At 33.3% G+C, this 23,495-nt stretch overlaps 2 protein-coding genes across 2 annotated transcripts; both read left to right on the top strand.

Moving 5' to 3' along the window:
- Positions 583–9,992, top strand: LOC109850577. Its single transcript, XM_020420613.1, has 7 exons — positions 583–679; positions 939–1,014; positions 4,196–6,109; positions 6,179–8,177; positions 8,355–8,897; positions 9,007–9,085; positions 9,650–9,992. Exons 2-6 carry the CDS (start codon positions 1,004–1,006, stop codon positions 9,034–9,036), a joined length of 4,497 nt encoding a protein of 1,498 aa, XP_020276202.1. The 5' UTR covers positions 583–679; positions 939–1,003; the 3' UTR covers positions 9,037–9,085; positions 9,650–9,992.
- On the top strand, positions 10,993–23,434 carry LOC109848321 (purple acid phosphatase 18-like). Its single transcript, XM_020417765.1, has 5 exons — positions 10,993–11,196; positions 21,573–22,241; positions 22,564–22,752; positions 22,841–22,929; positions 23,008–23,434. The coding sequence occupies exons 1-5, from the start codon at positions 11,035–11,037 to the stop codon at positions 23,225–23,227; spliced, it is 1,329 nt and encodes a 442-aa protein (XP_020273354.1). The 5' UTR covers positions 10,993–11,034; the 3' UTR covers positions 23,228–23,434.

The following is a 23,495-nucleotide window of genomic DNA, read 5'->3' as shown; positions in this document are numbered from 1 at the left end:
AGACGGTCTGACCTTCACTTGGTTAGCCAGGTATGCTGTAGCATTTAAAACCATGTTTCGATCCGGTTTTATTTTAATTATTTCACATTGAAGAATATTTAGTGTGCTACTAGGCTTTGGATTTTATTTTCTTTAAGATTAGTTGCACATTTCCTCTCTGACATAGCGCTTTCGGACTCATTTTGCCTCTAGTTTGATTTTGGACGGATATATTTTCTTCTGAGTGAAAAATTTTAACTGCAAAATACAACCTTCATGGGTATCGAAGTTAACTTATTTTAGACTATTGGGTATTTTTTCGCAAAAAAAACAACCTTCATGGGTATCAAAGTTAGCAATGATGTAAGCTTTTGGGTATTTAACTGCAAAATAACCCCGACCCAGAATTCCAAGTAATGAACAATTGGACATTCGACGGGTTAGCAATCCGGATCTAATTATACCCGAACCCGACCCAATAAGCAAAAGTCACGCGTCGATCACGTGCACTGTTTGCGCTCCCTCCCCCCCTAAGTTTCCATTCTGAGGCTCTTCCGTGTCTCTACGAATTCGGAAAAATCTCTCTCTCTCTCTCTCTCTCTCTCTCTCTCTCTCTCTCTCTTTCTCTCACTAGGGTTTCTAGGGTTTAAGCAACCAAAAAAAGAGGTGAATTCTCATTGCATTTCGAACATTTCTACAGGTATTCAACGTTGATCTTTTCCAATGGATCCCATTCCATTCATACCTCTGTTTTTTTTCATCAGAATTTTTCGTTGTATTTTTTAAAATTTTTTTTTTTGCCATTTTGATAGACTAGTTTAATTTTCATGTCAAGTTTGTTTTTTGGGGCTTGGGTTGATCATTGTTTGGATAAACTCTGTTTTCCATTGAGGAAAGCGGTCAACTTTGAGGGTTTTGCTGGGGTTTTTCTCGTTTCTTGATTTTCTTCAACTTTTCAGGTTAAGGGTTTTTGGAGTTTAGAATGTGACTTATTGATGCAACGCGCGGTCTTGAGCTTCTGTGGATGCGTTGGAGGTTGTTGATTTTAGTATTTGTAGTACGATATTTCTTTCCTTTTTTTTAGTGGAATTTATTGCATCACTCTTTGTAAGTTTTACTTTGTCGATTAAGATTATTTTGTTATAGAAAATATTTATTATCTGTGTATTTAAGGGGTTAGTTCTTTGAAGATGGAAGCTCACAAATGTACTTAGATTGGGATCTATGTTGCACGGGTATGGGTGCGGGGTGGACACGCATGCGAGTGAGGATACGGGACATTGCATATTTGTAAAATGTATGATATGATATGGAGATCGACATGGCTATATATATATATATACTTATTGAAATTAATAGTATATATGAGATCGCTATTAATTTTGTATTACGTATTACGAGAACGAAAGTCCATCTAACTTTTTTATGTTTCTTTTACTGAGTAGATTATAAATTGAAAATCTGGCTACTTTTAGACTAGATATCCAAATTATTGTTTAAAATCATACTTATGTTATGAACATGATAAAATGCGGCCTGAAATGAATGTATATTTTGAAAAAGATGATTATAATCCAAGAAGTGTGATATTATATATATATATATATATATATTATATATATATATATATTCATATATATGGAAAGTGAATTAAGGTGACACCCTAGGCTCTTACCTAAGGACGCGGCCTAAAATCACATATTCCCTATTTTTTCTTTGCGATCCGTCGTTTAAACTCTGATGTACAGTTCTTAAACCTAAACAACCAATTTTCGGGGTGAACCCGTCATGTTTTGCCTTCATCCACTCTTCACACAATTTATAACGGTTTTCGAATGAATTTAGAACTTTTTGATGACTCACGAATCGTGCAAAAACACGACGGGTCACCTCAAAATTAGTCGTGTTCTGAGTTTCAAGAACGTGTAGGATCAAGTTCAACGGAGCGGATCGTAAAAACTATAGAGAATGAATGTGATTTTAGGCCGCGTCCTTAGTGGGAGCCTAAGGGTGTCACCTTAGATTCACTTTTTCCATATATCCATATATTATATATATATATGTATATATATACTAGTGTATATATATTTTATATATAATATATATATATAATATATATATGTATATTATGATCTATAATATATATATAATATATGTATGTATGTATTGACATGGCTGAAATGAATGTTATTATATATAATATATATATATATATATATATATTATATATATATTATATAAATATTATATATATATATATATATATATATATATATATATATATATATAATATATATATATATATATATTATATTCATAAATGTATGTATATACTCAAGAAGTGTCCAAGAAGTGTGTCCGGCACGTACATGGATATAGGAGCCAAGGTGAAGTGTCCGAGTAACCTAGATTGTGATGATTGCATCTTCGTGTTTTGTTGCATATTGAAAAAGTGCGTTCGGTAACATAGGATAGTATAAATGAAGGTTCTTATATGGTAAAAATCACAATCATAAGTCACCGCTATTTGCATGAACTAATAGGCTGCCAAATATGAAGATACGTCGTGTCATGTAATTGAGAATGCTTATAAGCCATCCGTGATGGTTTTAGAAGGATATCATTACAGTCATCCTTTTTTCTTCCAAATTGTAGTATGTGGTCCTATTTTGTTAACTTTGATTAAATATGGAAACAGGACAGTTAATTTGCTCAGGATAAGGACATAATATACATCAGTTTGGTGTCATTTCATTTTCTTGCATATTGGTAGACCTTATCGATCATTTTTCAATCAAGTAATTCTGTAATCACGAATAATGTTATTTAGGTTCAGTAAAGTTTGGGTTTTCATTTGTTCATTTGTTTGTGTGTGCATGCACTTTGACTTTGCGTGGTATGTTAAAGTGGTCACATGTTTGTCCAGACTTGACTAATCAAGTTATTACTACTAGAATTTGTCTGTCAATGTAACTATATTTGTTTAAGAAGGATGAAACACTGATCTTTGATCAATATTATCAAGACTGATATATTCATGGATGGTGCTCTTACATCTTTGGACATTTGTATAGTACAAATGCTTTTCTATCTTGGCATTTTTGAAGGTTTCTTTTGTTCATGTGGGATTTGATGTACATATCAGTTGTCCAGGTTATTGCGCCATAAACCATGTTTCCTTGGAATTCGGATTATTTTATTCAACATATGTTGAATCCTCACATGCACTTATATGCAGTTTGGCGAGGGTTAAGCGAGGAGGATTATATGGAAGGATTAACTTAGTTAACCCAGAATGAAGGGTTAAAAATGCTTTAATTACAGTTAGATTTGATAGCTATGATGAAGGGCTAAGGTTTTTGTGTTTCACAAATAAATAAGGGTTAAGGAAGTTAATATCCCTAATTTTTCTAGAAATGCAAACTTTAACCTTATGGAAATGACAATATCTATTGCTCAATGTTTTCTAGCCAAGACATGCATAGAAAGAGGGCTAAAAAGATATCTTATTCCCAAAGGAATACTTTTTTGTTAAGAGCCATCTAGGCATATCAACTTATTTCTTCATTCTCTATAACATAATATTACTTGCATTATTAAGGTAGATACTAAATTATATTAAGTGACACACTAGATAAATATATTGGATGAGTTTTTCTTCCCAGTTGCTTCCATATATTTTTTGTCAGTTATCTCCAATTACTGAACTAATTTTTATCAAATCTAGAGTTCATGGGATGCGATTAAGCCCCTGAAGAGGGATTTTTTCAAGGCATAAGTCTGTTTCCATGGACAGGCCTAAGCCATTGGACTCTTGTTTCCGGCTAATAATCAAACAGTCTTTTACTATGTAAAAAGGCATTGTTTTGCATATTTTTGTAAATTCCACTCTTTACCCTGCCAGAGGAGGCGGAATAACTTTTTGTTCCGCCTCCTCAGGCGGAATTGTAAACCCGCCTTGTGATGGGTTAAGTGAGGAAGTTGCGTCACATGCGGGTTAATATATCCGATGGAAGTATTTGTTGTTTGGAAGGCTAATGAGGGGTTAAACCCCTTAATCCCTCGCTAACATCTTGCTACGAGTGCCCTTAGGCTCTGGGCGCTATTTAATCTATAAATTTCCTCAAATTCTTACTTATTTTCCTATTTATTTAATCTGTCTTTTTGACCTTGGTATATCGCTTGACTGATTTTGTATGCTTTAAATCTAATCCAGGACCTTTGATTTAGAACGTGAACCTGGATTTTTGCTTACCAGGAGAAAGAGAAAGATGGACCGATCAGCTTCTTGTAGAGATTCTGCTACAGCAAATAGAGGAGGCAGCAAATATACTTATATTCCTTCAAAAGGTGAACTTGAAGAGAGGGAGACACTCAGGAAAAGTAAGAGGGTAAGGTACCCAGACCATCACCGAAATGATAGTTTTGCAGAACCATCAGGGCGGAGGTGTTTTTCTCATGAGAGACTTCCCGGAAGGCATGAAACTGACTCCAAACGTGGAGGGGAACATGAACACTCGAGAAGTAGCAGAGCTTCTCCTAATAAGGGAAGATATCAGGGAGGCACAGCAATCAAATCTGCTATTCATGTGCTGGAAGATGAATCAAGAGAGAGCATTTACCAAAGGGATTCAGATGCATCTTTTGGCCAGAGACAACCTCATCGGGACACCAATGTTTCTTGTAGGTACTTGGGAGAAAGCCATTACCACCAGGTGGAAGGTTACAGTTCCTCTCCTCAGGGTATGCGACATAACCGAGCAGATCGTCAATCACGTGATTATAAAGATGGCTATAGTGTTAAACATGACAGTGGTTTATCAAGGAGTGGTTTAAAACTCTGGGATGAAATAACCGCTAATGATGCTCGTAGATCTTTGAAAGGGAGGTCCCACGATGATAAAAGGAGCAGTCCTAGGAAACATCGTAAGAGTTTATCACGGAATGAGCCAAAACGGGATGAGGAAACAACTGATAAGGGTGCACCGAATTCTACTAAGACGTCAAACAAGGTCAGTTGGGGTAATAATATAGAAAGTGACAGTAGGTTGTCCTGGAATGGACCAAAATGGGGTGAGGAAACCACTTCAAAGAATTCACCAACTTTCTCTAAGTGGGGTGAGGAAACCACTTCGAAGGATAACTATGTTTGTGACAAGGAACCTGATAATTGTTCACCATGCAATGGTCCAAACTGCGGTGAGGAAACAAATAGCAAGAATGCCCAAAACTCCCAGTGGAAGTCAGTTGCTAATGATCGAGATCCTAATGTGGAAACTGACAACAATTTATCATGTACTGGTTCAAAGTGGGGTAGTAAAGCAAATGTTAAAGATGCACCGAGTTCATGGGGATTACCTACTACAAAGTGCTATCCTAAGGAACTTCACAACACGTCATCATCATTGAATGATCAAACACATGACAAAACATGGGATCATAGACAAAATACCAAGGAAGCATCTTCTTCATCTAAGCACATATCAGATGATAAATGGGGTTATAATGTGAAAACTGATAATAGCTCATCATGGTCTAAGTGGGGAGATGAAACCACCACCAAGGATGCACCTAATTCATGGAGGTCATCTAGTACTAAGAGGGATTCTAAGAAAACTAACATTTCATCATCGTATGATCCAAAATGGGATGATAGAGCATCTGGGAAGAATGCAGCTGGTTTCTCTCAATGGAAATCAGATGATGATAAATTGGGTCCTAATGTGAAAACTGACAATAGTTCATCATGGCCAAAGTGGCCTGACAAAGCAACCACCCAGGATGGGTCAAATTCATGGAGATCATCTCCTGCTAAGAGATTTCCTAAGGAAACTAACGACCATTCATCATGGGATGCTCCAAAGTGCGATGATAGAGCTACTGCCAAGGATGTACCTAGTTCCTCGCAGTGGATATCAAAAGCTGATAAATGGGGTTCTAATGTGAAAACTGATAATAGTACATGGCCAAATTGGGGCGATGGAACTACTACCAAGGATGAACCAAGTTCATGGAGACCATCTACTGCTCAGTGGGATTCTAAAGAGACTAGCAACAATTCATCACGTAATGTTCCTAATGTGAAAACTGACAATAGTTCATCATGGCCAAAGTGGCCTGACAAAGCAACCACCCAGGATGGATCAAATTCATGGAGATCATCTCCTGCTAAGAGTTATCCTAAGGAAACTAAAGCAACCACCCAGGATGGATCAAATTCATGGAGATCATCTCCTGCTAAGAGTTATCCTAAGGAAACTAATGGCCATTCATCATGGGATGCTCCAAAGTGCGATGATAGAGCTACTGCCAAGGATGTACCTAGTTCCTCGCAGTGGAGATCAAAAGCTGATAAATGGGGTTCTAATGTGAAAACTGATAATAGTACATGGCCAAATTGGGGCGATGGAACTACTACCAAGGATGAACCAAGTTCATGGAGACCATCTACTGCTCGGTGGGATTCTAAAGAGACTAGCAACAATTCATCATGTAATGTTCCTAATGTGAAAACTGACAATAGTTCATCATGGCCAAAGTGGCCTGACAAAGCAACCACCCAGGATGGATCAAATTCATGGAGATCATCTCCTGCTAAGAGTTATCCTAAGGAAACTAACGACCATTCATCATGGGATGATCCAAAGTGCGATGATAGAGCTACTGCCAAGGATGTACCTAGTTCCTCGCAGTGGAGATCAAAAGCTGATAAATGGGGTTCTAATGTGAAAACTGATAATAGTACATGGCCAAATTGGGGCGATGGAACTACTACCAAGGATGAACCAAGTTCATGGAGACCATCTACTGCTCGGTGGGATTCTAAAGAGACTAGCAACCATTCATCATGTAATGTTCCAAAATGGGATGATAGAGTAACTACTGATGACGCACCTGGTTCCACGCTATGGAGATCAGAAGTCGATAAATGGGGTTCTAATGTGAAAACTGGCAATAGCTCTCTTTGGACAAAGTGGGGTAGCGGAACTACCGACAAGGATGAACCAAATTCATGGAGATCATCTACTGCTAAGAGGGATTCTAAAGAAACTAACAATGATTCGTCATGGAATGCTCCAAAATGGGATGATAGAGGAACTACCAAGGAGGCACTTGGTTCTTCGAGATCAAACATTGATAAATGGCGTTCTAATGCGAAAAGTCACAATAGTTCGTCATGGCCAAAATGGGGAGACGAAACAACTACAAATGATATACATAATTTTTCCAAGTCAGGGACTCATGCTGATGACAGACAGGGTTTATTGTGGCCAAGGTGGGGTGCCGGCACAACTAACAATGATACACAAAATTCCTCTCAACAGAGGAGAAATGCTGACAGGCAGGGTTCTGATGTGAAGACTGACAACATTTCATCGTGGCCAAAGTGGGGTGATGATGCAGCTAATAATGGTAGGCAGGGTTCTAATATGAAAATTGACAACAGTTCATCATGGCCAAAGTGGGGTGCAGATTCAACTAATAATGATGTACGCAATTCTTCTCAATGGAGGGCAAATTATGATAGACAGGATTCTAATGTGAACACTGACTATAGTTCATCAGGGAATGGTCAGAAAAGGGGTGATAAACCAACTGCTGAATATGCACCCAATTCTTCTTGGATGAGGGCAAATTCTCATAGACAGTGTTCTAATGTGGAGACAAATAACAGTTTGACGAGGAAAGGTACAATGTTGGGTGATGATGATAAACGAGCTGCTAATAATATGGAAAATCAGAAACCATCCTGGAATGATCGAAAGCGAGATGGCTACAGAACTACTAAAGATTCACCTAGGTCGTCACGATGGAGGTTTGACGAAGTTAAGCAGGATTACAGTCTCAAATTCAGCAATAATTTCTCATTCAATTGTCCTAAATGTGATGGTCAAACAATCACTAAGAATTTTCTAAATTCTTCTCAGTATCAGTCATATAGTGAGAGAAAGCAGAATGATGTGCATGCTAATAGTAGGTTATCACAGACCGATTCAAAATTGGGAGATCAGAACATGCTACATGAAGCTTGTCAAATGAGTTTACCTGCTAATGAACACAATATAACTCAGGAAACCTCTCAAAAGGTCCAGCACATTCTGAAAACATCTCAATGTCCTTCAAGTAACTACAAGCCCACTGAGCAGAGTGGAAAGGATAAGCATTATTTAAGAACTGGGCACTATTGTAGTCATCAGGTAATATTTCAAAATTCAACCTAATGTTCCATTTTCTGCAATATATTGATTGTTTTTTGGAATAAATGTCAAGTTCACAACTCTGAGACTAAATATCTCATGTATTTATATTTCTCTGAAAAGTTGATTCTTGTTTAGTATTATTTTAATTAAAACCTTCCTACATCTCTGCTGCAGGTAGGAAGAAGCAAAAAATCGCTGAAACCCTTCACTGATGAGGCCTCTGCAGGTACTCCAGTGGTGCTTATTGAACCCAGTTCAAGGTCTCCATCAACTGAACCTATCATCTCAGATTCCAGTAATTTGAAACATCCAAATGTGTCCAAGGAATCTCAGATATCTCCAAAGAGTTTGGCTAGCATTAACACACTTCCAAGCTGTAGTAGTAATTTGGAAGGAAAACTTCAGCATGGAAAAGAGCAACAAAATACTTCCAGATCCAATGTCAGAGATCATGACATGATGGAAGTTGGGAATGTTAACAAGGAAGATGAAAAGGGGATACAATTATTCAAATTTGCGCTTGTGGAGTTTGTGAAGGAAATATTAAGGCCATCTTGGCAGGAAGGTCATTTGAGTAAAGGAGCTCACAAGACCATAGCGAAGAAAGTTGTTGATAAGGTGACTGGTACTTTACAGGGCAACAACATCCCTCGAACACAGGGAGATGTTGATCGTTATATTAACTCCTGCAGGACGGAACTAACCAACCTTGTACAGGTGAAGTCAGTTGTATTCCTTTCCATTGTATTCTTTTGCTCCAGTTTGTATTGATAAAATTTAGATTTTGTTTCTTGCAATATTCACTCCGCTCATTTGTTTTATTCAGGCTTATCTTCAAATATACGCAGGAGTCTGATCTGGTGCCTGTACCAAGATGTTATCTGTGACGTGTTTTTGTCAATATGGTGCTAGTGTCTTTTCTCTTGCAAACATATTGCTTTGGAATTTCATGGTTTATTTTCTTTTTAGGGTATTTACACTAGACCCCCATGAACATTCAGTGTTTTGAAGTAAACCCATGAACTTTCAAATCACGCTAAACTCCCAATACCCTTTTGGAATTACATAAAACCCTCAATAACTTGCCGAGTTTTGTAGGTAACCCCCATAAATTAGAATGAAAAAACAACAAAAAGCATTTTGAAAGTTATTGGGGTTTAGTGCGGTTTTGAAAGTTCAAGGGGTTTTAATGCAAAACACTGAAAGTTCATGGGGGTTTAGTGTAATTTACCCTTCTTTTGATTACTAGTAGTGCTTGTTATAGTACATTTTTCTTCATGATGAATTCCAAAATGATCATATTTGTTTCGGATATATTACCGTGATGGTTAACCGGATTATTACTTGATAACAATACCTATATACTAATACATTTTCTTCAAATTATTTTGCATATTTACTTAATAGTACTTATGCATATTGACAATCCTACTGATGTGCTTATCAACCGCAATTTTCTACTGTTTCAGGTGCTGGATGTGAATATGTCAGATTGGGTACTTACTGTACACATAACAGTTGGCCTTGAAGGGCTTCACAGGGGAGGCTCCGTGGTGTTTGTATCATACAAAAGTACAGGAAAGACAGAAATTGATGAAATGCTTAAACCTCATTTTGATTCCTTTTACAGCAAAAACTCATCCATCTGAGAAAGATGCGCCGCTGAAAGTTTCTCTTAATTTCCTCTCATTTTTTGTTCAGTCAGGGAGAGGGCAAATACTTGTTTTCATGTTTTGTTAGTGAAAATTAACAGGGAAGGAAGTGATCTTTTCCTTTACTATGAAGAATTTTCGCCGCATTGCTTGTTTTAAACTGATCTTATTATGGTGTTTCTTGCTGAAAATTGATACCCAGTTAGTAGGTTATCCTACCTTTAGTTTTGTGTGTCAAATTTTCAAAAATTTCACAAATGCCCTTGTATTAAAAAAGAAAAAAACACCTTCACATTTGCGGGGAAACAACAAAAAATACCCTAATATTTGGAACAATTAGTGAAAAGATTCTCATCCTTGCAAGAATTAAATGGAAATGACCTCACATTTCTGTGTCGCACACGCATAGCGTGCACCAAAATATTAGTAATACGATAAAAAGCAAGAAGGGGGAAAAGAAGGGTCAAGATAACCCTTCAGCGATAAAATTTTGAAAATGAAGGGACGCACTTGCAAAAAGGAATCAAGGAATTTTGATAAATTGCTTGAGGAGCGAGGGACGAGGGTACTAAACTGTTCATTGTTATTATGAATTCCACATCATCGTTTGCAGTCGTAGGAAAGGAAAAAAAAAAAATTTTGAAAAAAACAATCACACATAACAATGCGATGACTATAAATAAGTCCATAATAAGTAAACAATAATATAAGGACTTAAGTATAGAAAGACCATTTGTATTTATGTAGTATTATTGGATTTCATAATTTCCCGACTAAAACGTGAAAGACATGAGAGTAGCTCTAATGAACATTATTATTATTTTAACTCTGTTATAAATCATTCAGTTCTCCCCAAAATACCCAATCCATATTTTCGTCTCAAGCTAGTGTACATCCTGTGTAAAGCAGCTCATTTTTTTTTATATTTTTGCTACAGTAATCATTTTTTAAATGTTACAGTAATTTTTAAATGATACAATATCTTATTTGGTGTTATGGTACTGCTGCTAAAATAATAATGCTACATTAATTACTGTAGCATATATAGTAAATCTTTGCATGCTACGTGTAGAGGAGTAGACTCAGGACAAAACATAGAGGGGCATTTTAGGGAGGAAAAAAAAAATCCAATAAGCTTTTTATAAGGGTAAGCAGCGATTTCAATCAAATTGAGCTCTAGAAATTTTGTGGGGAGAAAAGGGATGAAACTTCAGTTGATCTTTTTAGCTGCAGCGATTCTAACCCTAATTTCTTCTGGGATTGGGATCGAAGCTGGATCGTCGGAGGAGGACTATATTCGGCCTAAGCCTCGCAAAGCCCTAAGCTTTCCATGGAAGCCCAAGCATTCTTCTGAGCCACAACAGGTAACTGATTTCAAATACTAATTTGTTTCAATTCCATTGAAATTGAATTGGCTCTACTGTCCTGTGATTAATTCCGTGGTATAGTGCAACTTAGGGACTTAAAATTTTTGATAAGATGTCCAAATTAGTTGGTTTCCGTCGATAGAGTGAAGTATGCGTACATGAAAATTTGCATTTTCACGGGCTATATAATCCATTTTTTTTGTCAATTTTAGTTTATTTCAATCAAATGACAATTAAGTATATTTACTTCGAAATTCATGATTGTCATGGACTATAACTCACGATTTTTGTCAACATTTCGTTCATTTTGACTAAATGATAATTAATTTTAGATACTTTAAATTTCACGATTTTCTATAACCATGACTTTCACTCATTTTGACTAAATGATAACTAACTATGTTATGCGTACTTCAAAATCTACGATTTTTGTCGACTATAACATATGTTTTTTTTATCAATTTTCTTTCGTGTTGACCGAATGAAAGTTAAGTATGTGTAAATAAAAAATTTATGATTTTTATGGTCATTAGCGATCAATTTTTGACAATTTTCTTTCATTTCAACCAAATGACAATTAAGTACGTGTAGTTCAAAATTTGCGGTTTAATGGGCAACATATAATCTGCCATTTTTATCAATTTTTTTGTTCCTTTCAACTAAATGGTGATTAACTACATCTACTTCAAAATTCACAATTTTCATGGGGTTATAACCTATGTTTTTTTTGCCAATTTTCATTTGTTTTGAATGAACAGAAATTGAGCATGTGTACATCAAAATTTATGATTTACATGGTCTTAACCAATGACCTTTGTCAATTTTTGTTAGTTAACCAAACATGAATTAAGTACGCGTGACTTAAAATTCGCAATTTAAGAGGCTATAACCCATAATTTTTGTCTACTTTTATTTATTTTGACCAAATGACTATGAAATATGTGTACATCAAAATTTAAGATTTTCAATGGTTTTAACCAACAGTTTTTTTTTAATTTTTGTTCGTTTCGCCCAAATGACAATTAAGTATTTGTACATAAAAAATTATAATTTTCATAGGCTATATAACTTATAATTTTTGTCAATTTTATTCTTTTTTTATCAAATGATAATTAAGTATGCGTACTCGAAAATATAGATTTTCATAGGCATGTATGATTTTTGTCAATTGTAGTTCATTTTCGTTAAAAGATAATTAATTACGGGTACTGCAAAATTCACAATTTTTTGGACTATACCCTTGATATTTGTTGATTTTTGTTAGTTTTGACAAAATGCAAATTGAGTATGTATAAATCAAAATTTATGTATTTCATGGTTTATAACCAACGATTTTGGTCAATTTTGATTCGTTTTAACCAAATCATACTCCCTTTAAAAGCACGAGTTCGGAAAAATCTTTTGGTAGACAAAAATACCATTAGAATTCAAATACTGATCCATTAAGTAAGAGTGAGTTGATAAGTTGATGAATTCTTATTGGATATACATAGTATGAAGATAAGGATATAGTTTAAATTGAAATGTAACCTGAATGAAAGAGCAGCTTAGGTAAATTAGACGATTTATTAAATACCAAATTTACCCCCTCGCTCTTATATGTGATCAATGATCAAACTGCAAACAATAATTCACGTGCTACATGATTAATAATGCCAATCTGAGAACAATTATTCACATGCTATATGATTAATAATTACACACAACGTGATGATCTCTCACTGACTAAAATTCAAGTAGTTCACGGTACGCTTAGGTTAATTAGACGATTTATTAAATGCCAAATTTACCCCCTCGCTCTTATATGTGATCAATGATCAAACTGTAAATTATTCACGTGCTACATGATTAATAATGCCAATCTACAAATAATTATTTACGTGCTACATGATTAATAATGTCAATCTGCAAATAATTATTCACATGCTATATGATTAATAATTACACACTAAGTGACGATCTCTCACCGACTAAAATTGAAGTAGTTCAAAGTACTGCATAGTTAGTTTCAAAATTAATTATACTATTATTATTTAAATAGAACTCTATTTATAATTATTATCCTCTCACATGCAACATCATATACTAATATATATAAGCCAAGAAATTACAATAATTTCTATAGCACTTTTATCTCCTTCTACAGGCATGTGTCTTTATTATTAGATTAGATTAAATTATTTTAAAGCAATTATTATATTGTATATTTGATCTTTTTTTAGATTAAGAAATTATAATAATTTTCACAGTACTTTTATCTCCTTAAACAAATATGTGTCTTTGTTATTTTCTTCTTATTAGAATATATTAGATTGTTTAAGAATTATGAATTATAAAATTACAACAACTTTCACAGTACTTTCATCTATTTTCTTCTTATTAAATTAGATTAGATTATTTTAAAGTAATTAATTATATTGTATGTTTGATTTCTTTTCAGATCACAAAGTTTAATTATATTATAATTATTTAAATAGATACTGTTTGTACAAAAATCAAAGAGAATCTCACACGTATCTTTGATCTCAATGCCAATTATAATACTTATATATAGGTTTTGGTTAAAATAAATTTTATGTATGGGGTTAACTTATATGATCCTACTATAATCAGATAACATAATTTAACATTTGTTTTTTACACCCAAACTCTTCCATAAAACTAAGAGATTTTTAAAATTAATCTTGGGAGTTGCTTGCATTAAAAATTATGTTAAGAGGGCCCATACAATTTGTTTTATAGTTTAATATTATCAACACATTGTCTCTTATGCATATCAATTATTAGTAACAATATAATTTAATTGATCCAAGTATATCCTAATATATTTCTGGACTCTTATCTTGTCTTTTGCTCTTTATCAAGTACAAACCTAACGATTCTTATTCAATTCCTTCTTTTTTTCTTTTTTGTCTCTTGACATTGTCTTTTGTTCTTCATTATGTACAAACATATTTCATGGATTAGGGTTATGATTTTTGAGGGGGATTCAGCAAAAGACAAATGGATTGATTTTGGTGTTAGACTTTATTATTTGAAGAGATTAATTTTAAGAAATTCAACTCCAACCTGATATCACAATTGATGTAGATGATGAAGACGCTACTCTAGAATTACCCAATAAAAAGATAAAGGTGGAGAAAGATTGATCTTGGCTCAATTAAAATATGAAATAAAAAGAATAAATAATAATATTTTTTTGAACATTTTATACTATAACTTCAATTTTGAGTAAAATTAGGAATTTTTAGAAGGAATTTTTATGCAAACTTTTTAGTATTTTTGTATGTTTATGTGATTGCTTTTATCACATAAAAGTATACTATAGTTACTATTAATCTTTAGTTTTGTCTTTTTATTATTTTAAGTCTATCAAATAATGTAGGCTGAGATCTCATATATATATAATGTTTATCATACTTCTTTTTTTTTATGTTTGCTTTTGAGATTGTTTATTATAAAACATGAGCTTATATCATGTTGAAAAGTGCAGTGTAATTCTATTTTCAATGCAATAAGAAATATTATTTTTTTATTACTAGAACTATAGTTCATAATGATATTGTTATTCATCCTTGATTTCATATTATAGCTTGAGATTGGTAGAGTTTAGAATATGACATGTAGTATCAATTTAACTTATTTTCTTTTACTATTCTGCTTGAAGATATTTTTATGTCAACTGATATCTTTTTCTACGAAAATCAATTATGATATCCCAGTTAAGTATATTGATCCCAGTTTAGTACAAAAATCCATTACATCAATTTTTTTATAATGTTTAAATAAAAATTATAGCAAATCTAATAATTAAAATGAATCTGACTTATTTATAGTGATAAAATAAAAAAGTAAATTATTTTGATATTTAATGCACGTACATAAAAACTAGTGGTAATTAAGTAGGTGTAGTTCAATATTCATGATTTATTAGGCTATAACCCACTATTCTTATTAATTTTCCTTCGTTTCGACAAAATGCAACAAAGTAGGTGTACGTCAAAATTTGCAATTTTCATGGACTACAATGCATAATTCTTTCAATTTTCGTTCATTTTAACCAAATGACAATTGTGCATTTGTACATTAAAATTTGTGATTTTTATGGGCTATAACCCGCGATTTTTGTCCTTTTTTATTTTGACGAAATAACAATTAAATATGCGTATTTCAAAAATCACGATTTTCATGGACTATAACTGATGATTTTTGTCAATTTTCGTTCATTTTGACTAAGCGATAATGGACTATATGTACTTCTAAATTCATAATTTTTGGGAAATTTTCATTCCTTGACTAATTGATAATTAAATGTGCGTGCCTTAAAGATTACGATTTTCGTGGGCTATGCAACACATGATTTTTGTCCATTTTTGTTTATTTTGACCGAATAGAAGTTAACAAGGTTATCGATAGCAGATAACGTTATGTAGCGGTGAGTCATCGCCAAGGCTATTGGGGGCTATTGTGAAAAAATAGCAATAAATAGGTCAAAGTCAAATGACGGTCTAATTTAGATATATATATAAATATTCAAAAAAAATCTAGAAAATCTAAAAGTGCACTTTTGATGATTTAAAGAGATCTTAAACATGAATTAGACATGTAACCGTCATATAATACCAAAGACGATTGGAGGAGACCGAGGAGTCAAAGAGTTGTCTTCGAGAAGATAAGCTGAGCGGTGAGAGGACTACAGTAGGAGGAGCTCACGACAAGAAGAGGTGAGAGGGAGTGCTGAGGGATGAGAGGACTGCAGTAGGAGCTCACCGCGAGAGGATGTGAGAGGAAGTATTGAGGGAGGTGCCGGAGGCTGTGAGAGGCGGTGGAAATACACCAAAAATCACGGGACGAGGTGAGATGTAGTGGTTGCGGGTCAGGTTTAATTTAAAAAAAACTCGAACTGCTTTTAAATAGCGGCCAAAAAGCGGAATTTTACCTGAATTGCATGCTATTTACCTCTATGGCGCGCTATTGGCTGCTTTTTGCGAGCGGAAAGCGCATATTCTGTAATAAGTCGTAGCTATTGGGCGATAGCGTAGCGGGAAAGGATCACTAACGCTATTAGCGGCACTATATATCGCTATTTATAACAGTGAAAATTAGGTATGTTTGCATCAAAATATACGATTTTCATCTACAGCCAATGATTTTTGTCAAATTTAATTCGTTTCAACTAAATAATAATTACATATGCATGGATCAAACTTCGAGATTTAAAGAGCTATATAACCCACGAATTGTCAATTTTCATTCGTTTTGATCAAATGACAATGAAATATGTTTACATCAAAAATGCGATTTCCATAGGCTATAATTCATAATATTTGTTAATTTTCGTTCATTTCGACCAAATTACAATTAAATATGTGTACATCAAAATTTACGAAATTTACAAGATATAATCCCTTTTCCCCCTCAAATTTCATTTATTTTGATTAAAATGGAAACTAAATATGCGTACTTCAAAATTATAACCCACAATGTTTGTCAATTTTCGTTCATTTTGACTAAATGATAATTGACTATTTGTACTTTGAAGGTCACGATTTTTGTGGAGTATAACACATGATTTTTCTTACTTTTCATTCGTTTTGACCGAATGAGAAATGATTATGTGTACGTAAAAATTTATGCTTTTATAGTCTATAACTAACTATTTTTGTTAAGTTTCGTTCATCTCCACCAAATTGCAGTTAAATATGCGTAGTTCAAGGTTTGTGATTTAATGGGCTATAGTCGAAGAATTTTGTCAATTTTCGTTCTTTTCGACTAAATGACAATGAAGTATGTGTACATCAAAATGTGTGTTTTTAATGGGCTGTAACCCACATTTTTGTTAGTTTTTATTTATTTTAACCAAATGACAATTAAGTATACTTCAAAATTCACATTTTTCATAGACTACCTATGATTTTTGTAATTTTTTGTTCATTTTCACTAAATGATAGTTACTACGCATAGTTCAAAATTCACGATTTTCATGGGCTATTAACCCATGATGTATTGCAGTTTTCATTCCTACGCATACTTCAAAAGTCACAATTTATGGGCTATAATCCATGATTTTTGTTTAATTCAGCAGAATGAGAATTGAGTATGTCTACATCAGAATTTATTATTTTCATGGCTATAACCAACAATTTTGGTCAATGTTTGTTCATTTCAACCAAATGATAATTAAGTACGCGTAGTTCTAAATTTGGGAATGGGATTTAGCCTATTATTTTTGCCAATTTTCATTTATTTTGACAAAATAAAATTGAGTATGTGTCAATCAAATTTACGTTTTTCATGGTTATAACAACCAATTTTTGTGAAGTTTTGTTCGTTTCAACCAAATGACAATTAAGTACGCATTGTTCAAAATTCGTAATTTAATGGGCTATGATCCATGATTTTTGTTAATTTTCCTTCGTTTGGACCAAATGGCAATGAAGTACGAGTAGATTAAAAATTACGATTTTCATGGGCTATAATTAATAATTTTTGTCAATATTTGTTCGTTTCGACCAAATAGAAATTAAGTATATGTACATTAAAATTTGCGATTTTCATGGGCAGTCAACCTATCATTTTTGTCAATTTTCATTCATTTTGACCAAATAATAGTTAAGTATGCGTATTATAAAAGCCACAATTTTTATGAATAACATACAATTTTTATTTATTTTCATTCATTTCTAAACGATAATTAATTACGCTTAGCTTAAAATTCATGATTTTACATTAGCTTACCTACAATTTTTGTCAATTTCTATCCTTTTGGCTAAATGATATTTAACTATAAGTGCTTCAAAAATCACGATTTTCATGGGTTATAATCAAGGATTTTTATCAATTTTTGTTCATTTTGACTGAATGAAAATTGAGAATGTATACATCAAAATTACGATTTTCATGGTCTATAACCTATGTTACCCAGGTACTTCTATAATGAAGCCGTACCCATACCAGACACATACCCGACACTTTCCCATACCCAAACTTCATGGACACTTCTTGAATATATACATTCATTTATTACAACATGTACTCAATTATATGATCTAAGTGTTAATTTAAAATACTTTTTGGACGTATAGCTTACACTTCACATTTGTTTCTTGAAACTAGTTAGATATGGGTCAGGTTCGTTTCAGTCCATACCTAAGTTCAAAACTATAGAGTTAAAAGGATCGTTTGGATGTCTAGTAAAAAAGTGAACAGTTTCCAATTTATGATAGTCAATATGATAAAAGTAACTTAAAATGTGATCATAATTTTAATTCTAATGACACATGAAGCGGAAAAAATGATCTCATGTACATTATTAATTATATATATATTATTAATTATTTATATATAATATATATATATATATATCTAATATAAATAATATAAGAGAGAGTTGTGAATTAGTATGTCACTTAAGTGGACAAGAGGCCTTTGGTCACTAATTTTTTATCCACTTATATATATATATATATTAATATATATATATATATAAAGCTTTATATATTGCATGGATATCTAGGTATCATCAATGGATAGAAAGTTTGGTGGATGGTCCTTAGTGCATAGTTCTCTCTTCTCTCTATATATATATATAATATTACCTGTTATATAATATAATGTATACATTATATATAGTATTATTATATAATATATATATTATATATCGTAAAGCCTCCTATAACTTATGGATAAGACACTGTCATCCAAACTTGTTATCCCTTTTCATTTTATGCTTGTAGATTTGGGCTACCCATAATGCTTTCTGTTGAGATTTGTGCCTCCATTTGTATCACATGATAGCACAAATTCCCATGCAAAATCAATGGACAAAACAATTTCAGTGGCATAAAGAGCTTCTATTCCACTTAGTTTATAGGATCATTATTCTCTCTCTCTCTCTCTATATATATATATATATATATATATATATATAACCGTGTCCCCCTACCCTACATTTTATAGTTTTGACGTGTCCCGTACCTATACCCACACCCGTACCTGTACCCGTTTCCATGCAACTTAGTCTATAACTAATTTTTTTTATCAATTTTCGTTCGTTTCAACTAAATGGTAATTAGTAGTTCAAATTTTACAATTTAAGGGGTTATAAGCCATGATTTTTATCAAGTTTCATTCATTTTTACTGAATGATAATGAAATATGTGTACATTAAAATTTGTGATCGCCATGGGCTATCACCCACAATTTTTATCAATGTTCATTTGTTTCAATCAAATGGCAATTAATTATGTCTACTTCAAAATTTTTGATTTTCATGGACTATGACTCAACATTTTTATCAATTTTCATTCATTTTGACTAAACAATAATTAAATATGCATATTCCAAAATTCACGATTTTCATGGGCTTCAACCTAATGATATATGTTCATTTTCGTTCATTTCGAACATATGATAATTAAACATGTACTTCAAAATTCGCGATTTTTTTGGACTCGAAACCATGATTTTTGTGAATTCATTTGTTTCGGCCAAATGAAAATTGAGTATGTGTATATCAAAATTTATGATTTTCATGGTCTATAACTATAATTTTTGTCAATTTTCGTTCATTTCGACCAAAATCGCAATGCATACTTTAAATTTTATTATTTTCATGGACTATAATCCATGGTTTTTGTCAATTTTCGTTTATTTTGACTAAATGATAATTAACTACGCATACTTCAAAATCTACGATTTTCATAAACAATAACTGATGATTTTCGTGAATTTTTGTTTGTTCTAGCTACATGATAATGGAGTATGCTTACTTCAAAATTTACGATCTTCATGGGCTATAACGATGATTTTTGTCAATCTTTGTTCGTTTTGAATGAATGAAAGTGGAGTATGTGTACGCCAAAATTTACTATTTTCATGATCCATAAATTCAAAATTCATGTCAATCTTTTTTCGTTTCACCCAAATGACAATTAAGTATGCAGTTAAATATTTGCGATTTAATAAGTAACATACGATTATTTTTCAATTTTCGATTGTTTCGATTCCATGGAAATGAAGCACATGTATATCAAAATATGTGATTTTCATGTGTTAACCCACCACTTTGTCCATTTTCGTTCATTTCAACGAAATGACAATTAAGTATGCGTACTTCAAAATTCTTGATTTTCATGGGTTAGAACATTGTTTTTATCAATTTTTATTCATTTCAACTAAATGATACTTAACTATGCGTACTTCAAAATTCGCAATTTTTATGTGCTATATTCCATAATATTTGTTATTTTTGTTCATTTTGACGAAATAAAAGTGAAGCATTTGTACAACAAAATTTGCAATTTCCTGTGCAATCCATCATTCTTGTCAATTTTTGTTCATTTTGATCAAGTGACAATTAAGTGTGTGTACCTTCACGATTTTTATGGGTTGTAAACCATGATTTGTTAATATTCGTTCATTTCAACTAAATGGTAATTAACTATGCATATGTCAAAATATTCAAGATTTTCATAAGCTATAACCCATGATTTATCAATTTTCGTTCATTTCAACCGAATGGAAATTGAGTTTGTGTCATCAAAATTTGCAATTTTCATGCTTTGTAACCTCTGATATTTGACAATTTTCATTCGTTTCAATCAAATGGCAATTAGGTATGCATAGTTCAAAATTCTTAATTTAAGAAGCTATAATGCACGATTTTTGTCAAGTTTTGTTGGTTTTGACCGAATGGAAGTAAAGTATGTGCACATCAACATTTGCAATTTTCATGGGTTAGCCCACGATTTTTGTCAATTTTTATTCATTTCAACCAAATGTCAATTAAGTATGGTTACAACAAAATTTGTGATTTTCATGTGGTTATATATCCCATGATTTTATAAATTTTCGTTCATTTAGCAACTAGTGATTTATAGATCAAATGATAGCTTTATTTGCTTAGGGGAAAAAAACACATAGTGATGCAAGGATAGGTTTATTGGCTTAGCGGAAAAAACACATAGTGATTTCTTTATTTCCATATTCATACTTCTCGTAAATAATTTTGAGCAGTGGTACAATAATTAATAAGAAAACAATGTACCATATGTATGTATAAAAGGTTCAAAAAAATATTGTGAACAAGTTCAAAATACGTGAATGCTGGTGGAATTAAAAACCCTTGCGATCCAAGCTATTGCTTGTGCTGGCAACTGTTCTCAGAACTTTATTAGGACATAAAATGACCCTTTTGGAAATGGAAAGAAATGCTGCTGAAGAAATTAAGATTGCATTTTTGGTAAGTATTTCTATTTATCTTTTGGAAAATATATCATAATTTGGCAGTTTGGCGCAAGCAATATTTCAACATTGGACTATTCACTAACTTAAATTCATATAAATATCTACATAATTCTGCTCTTTTTCAGGTTCACATTTCATTGGCTGGAGAAAAACACATGAGAATCACATGGATAACTGATGACACATCCTCTCCTTCAATTGTTGAATATGGAACTTCACATGGAAAATACACATCGTCTTCTCAAGGAGAAAGCACATCCTACAGCTACTTAATGTACTCTTCAGGTACTATACACCATGTAGTTATCGGACCCCTTGAAGATGACACAGTTTATTTCTACCGATGTGGAGGGCAGGATCCTGAGTTCCAATTGAAGACGCCTCCTTCTCGGTTTCCTGTAACTTTTGCAGTAGCTGGTGATCTCGGTCAAACTGAGTGGACAAAAACCACTCTAGATCACATAGGACAATGCAAATACGATTTACATCTGATTCCTGGTGACCTTTCATACGCTGATTACCAACAACACCTTTGGGATTCTTTTGGTGCGCTGGTGCAGCCGCTTGCCAGTGCAAGGGCATGGATGACGACAGAAGGAAATCATGAGAAGGAGAAGATCTTTCTTCTGAAGTCTGGGTTTCAAGCGTATAATGCAAGGTGGAAGATGCCTTATGAAGAGAGTGGATCTAGTTCAAACTTGTACTACTCTTTTGAAGTGGCGGGGGTTCATGTTATCATGCTTGGTTCTTATACAGATTACGATGAGTACTCGGAGCAGTATGCTTGGCTAAAGGTTATTTGGAATTCGTTTCTTTCAGGATTGACTTTGTGACTCTGTTACAGTCAATTTGTTTATATGACGGAGCAGAAAATTAAATTGGTGGAAGGCAGTATAGTTGGCAAATAATTGGAAAACAAAACCTAACATAAACAAATTGACATAATAATCATATGAAATTGGAAAACCATAACTGACTGGGACTCATCTAGTTACAAGACCTCTTTGGTCGCTCTATTTTGGCTGAACTAAAGCTAAAGAGCTATATTTTCTTGTTCTCGTTCTCATAGTGTCTACTTCTTAATAAGAATATTGATTCCATATTCTACCATTGTAGGAGGATCTTGCTAAGGTTGACAGAGAAAGGACACCATGGCTGCTGGTATTGTTACATGCTCCATGGTACAATAGCAATTGGGCACACCAAGGTGAAGGTAATAGAATGAAGGCTTCAATGGAGCCCTTGCTTTATGCTGCTGGTGTAGATATTCTCCTCGCGGGCCATGTTCATGCTTATGAACGCTCGGTAATCTGCAGAAATTTGCATTTTATTTTTCAAAACTTCTTTGTTTAAACTCCTAGAGAAGTTTATATAACATATGATTTTGATCTAGGAACGTGTCTATAATGATATATTGGATCCTTGTGGTGCTGTACACATAACCATCGGTGACGGAGGCAATAGAGAAGGATTGGCTCATTGGTAAGTTAAGTATACTTTAGGGAGATGCCTTCATAATTTCAAAGATGTTGATATTATTCTGTCATAATTTAATTATAGGTATCGAAACCCAAAGCCACAGTGGTCAATCTTTCGTGAAGCGAGCTTTGGCCATGGCGAGTTGAAGATTGTTAATGAAACACATGCATTTTGGAGCTGGCACAGAAATGACGACGATGAACCAGTGAAATCTGATCAGGTTTGGATCAACTCATTGGTCGGTAATGGATGCATTGTTGGGAAGAAGCATGAGCTCAGGAAAATCCTGGCGGTGCTCTAGTATAAGTGAGAACCACAAATATCATTAGAGTGGTCCTCTAGTTTGCTATCTGTTGTAAATATTACTGTGGTGTAAGAGAGTAATGCAGTGTACCCTCTCTGCCTCCTTAAATACGTGAAATTCAGTCTGATGTGTATATTAAAATTTAAAATGTAAATTTGCGAGCTTGACTTATGATGTATCTAAATCAAACCAAACTTTAACTGATCCCACTTGACTAGTTATTTGGATATTGATAATCATATCCAGCAAATGTAACTTTCATTAA

This window comes from Asparagus officinalis, chromosome 7 (assembly GCF_001876935.1).
Source record: "Asparagus officinalis chromosome 7, Aspof.V1, whole genome shotgun sequence".
Classification (NCBI taxonomy): Eukaryota; Viridiplantae; Streptophyta; class Magnoliopsida; order Asparagales; family Asparagaceae; genus Asparagus; species Asparagus officinalis.
Note: the sequence above shows the minus strand (reverse complement) of the source record. Positions and strands in the feature narration are given on the sequence as shown.

Coding starts and splice junctions, on each gene's coding strand:
- LOC109850577 (XM_020420613.1), top strand. Junction 6,110..6,178: donor AAGTGGCCTGACAAAGCAAC/CACCCAGGATGG, acceptor AACTAAAGCAAC/CACCCAGGATGGATCAAATT. Junction 8,178..8,354: donor GGCACTATTGTAGTCATCAG/GTAATATTTCAA, acceptor TCTCTGCTGCAG/GTAGGAAGAAGCAAAAAATC.
- LOC109848321 (XM_020417765.1), top strand. CDS start 11,035: ATGAAACTTCAGTTGATCTTTTTAGCTGCAGCGATTCTAACCCTAATT. Junction 11,197..21,572: donor ATTCTTCTGAGCCACAACAG/GTAACTGATTTC, acceptor GCTCTTTTTCAG/GTTCACATTTCATTGGCTGG. Junction 22,930..23,007: donor AGAGAAGGATTGGCTCATTG/GTAAGTTAAGTA, acceptor ATTTAATTATAG/GTATCGAAACCCAAAGCCAC.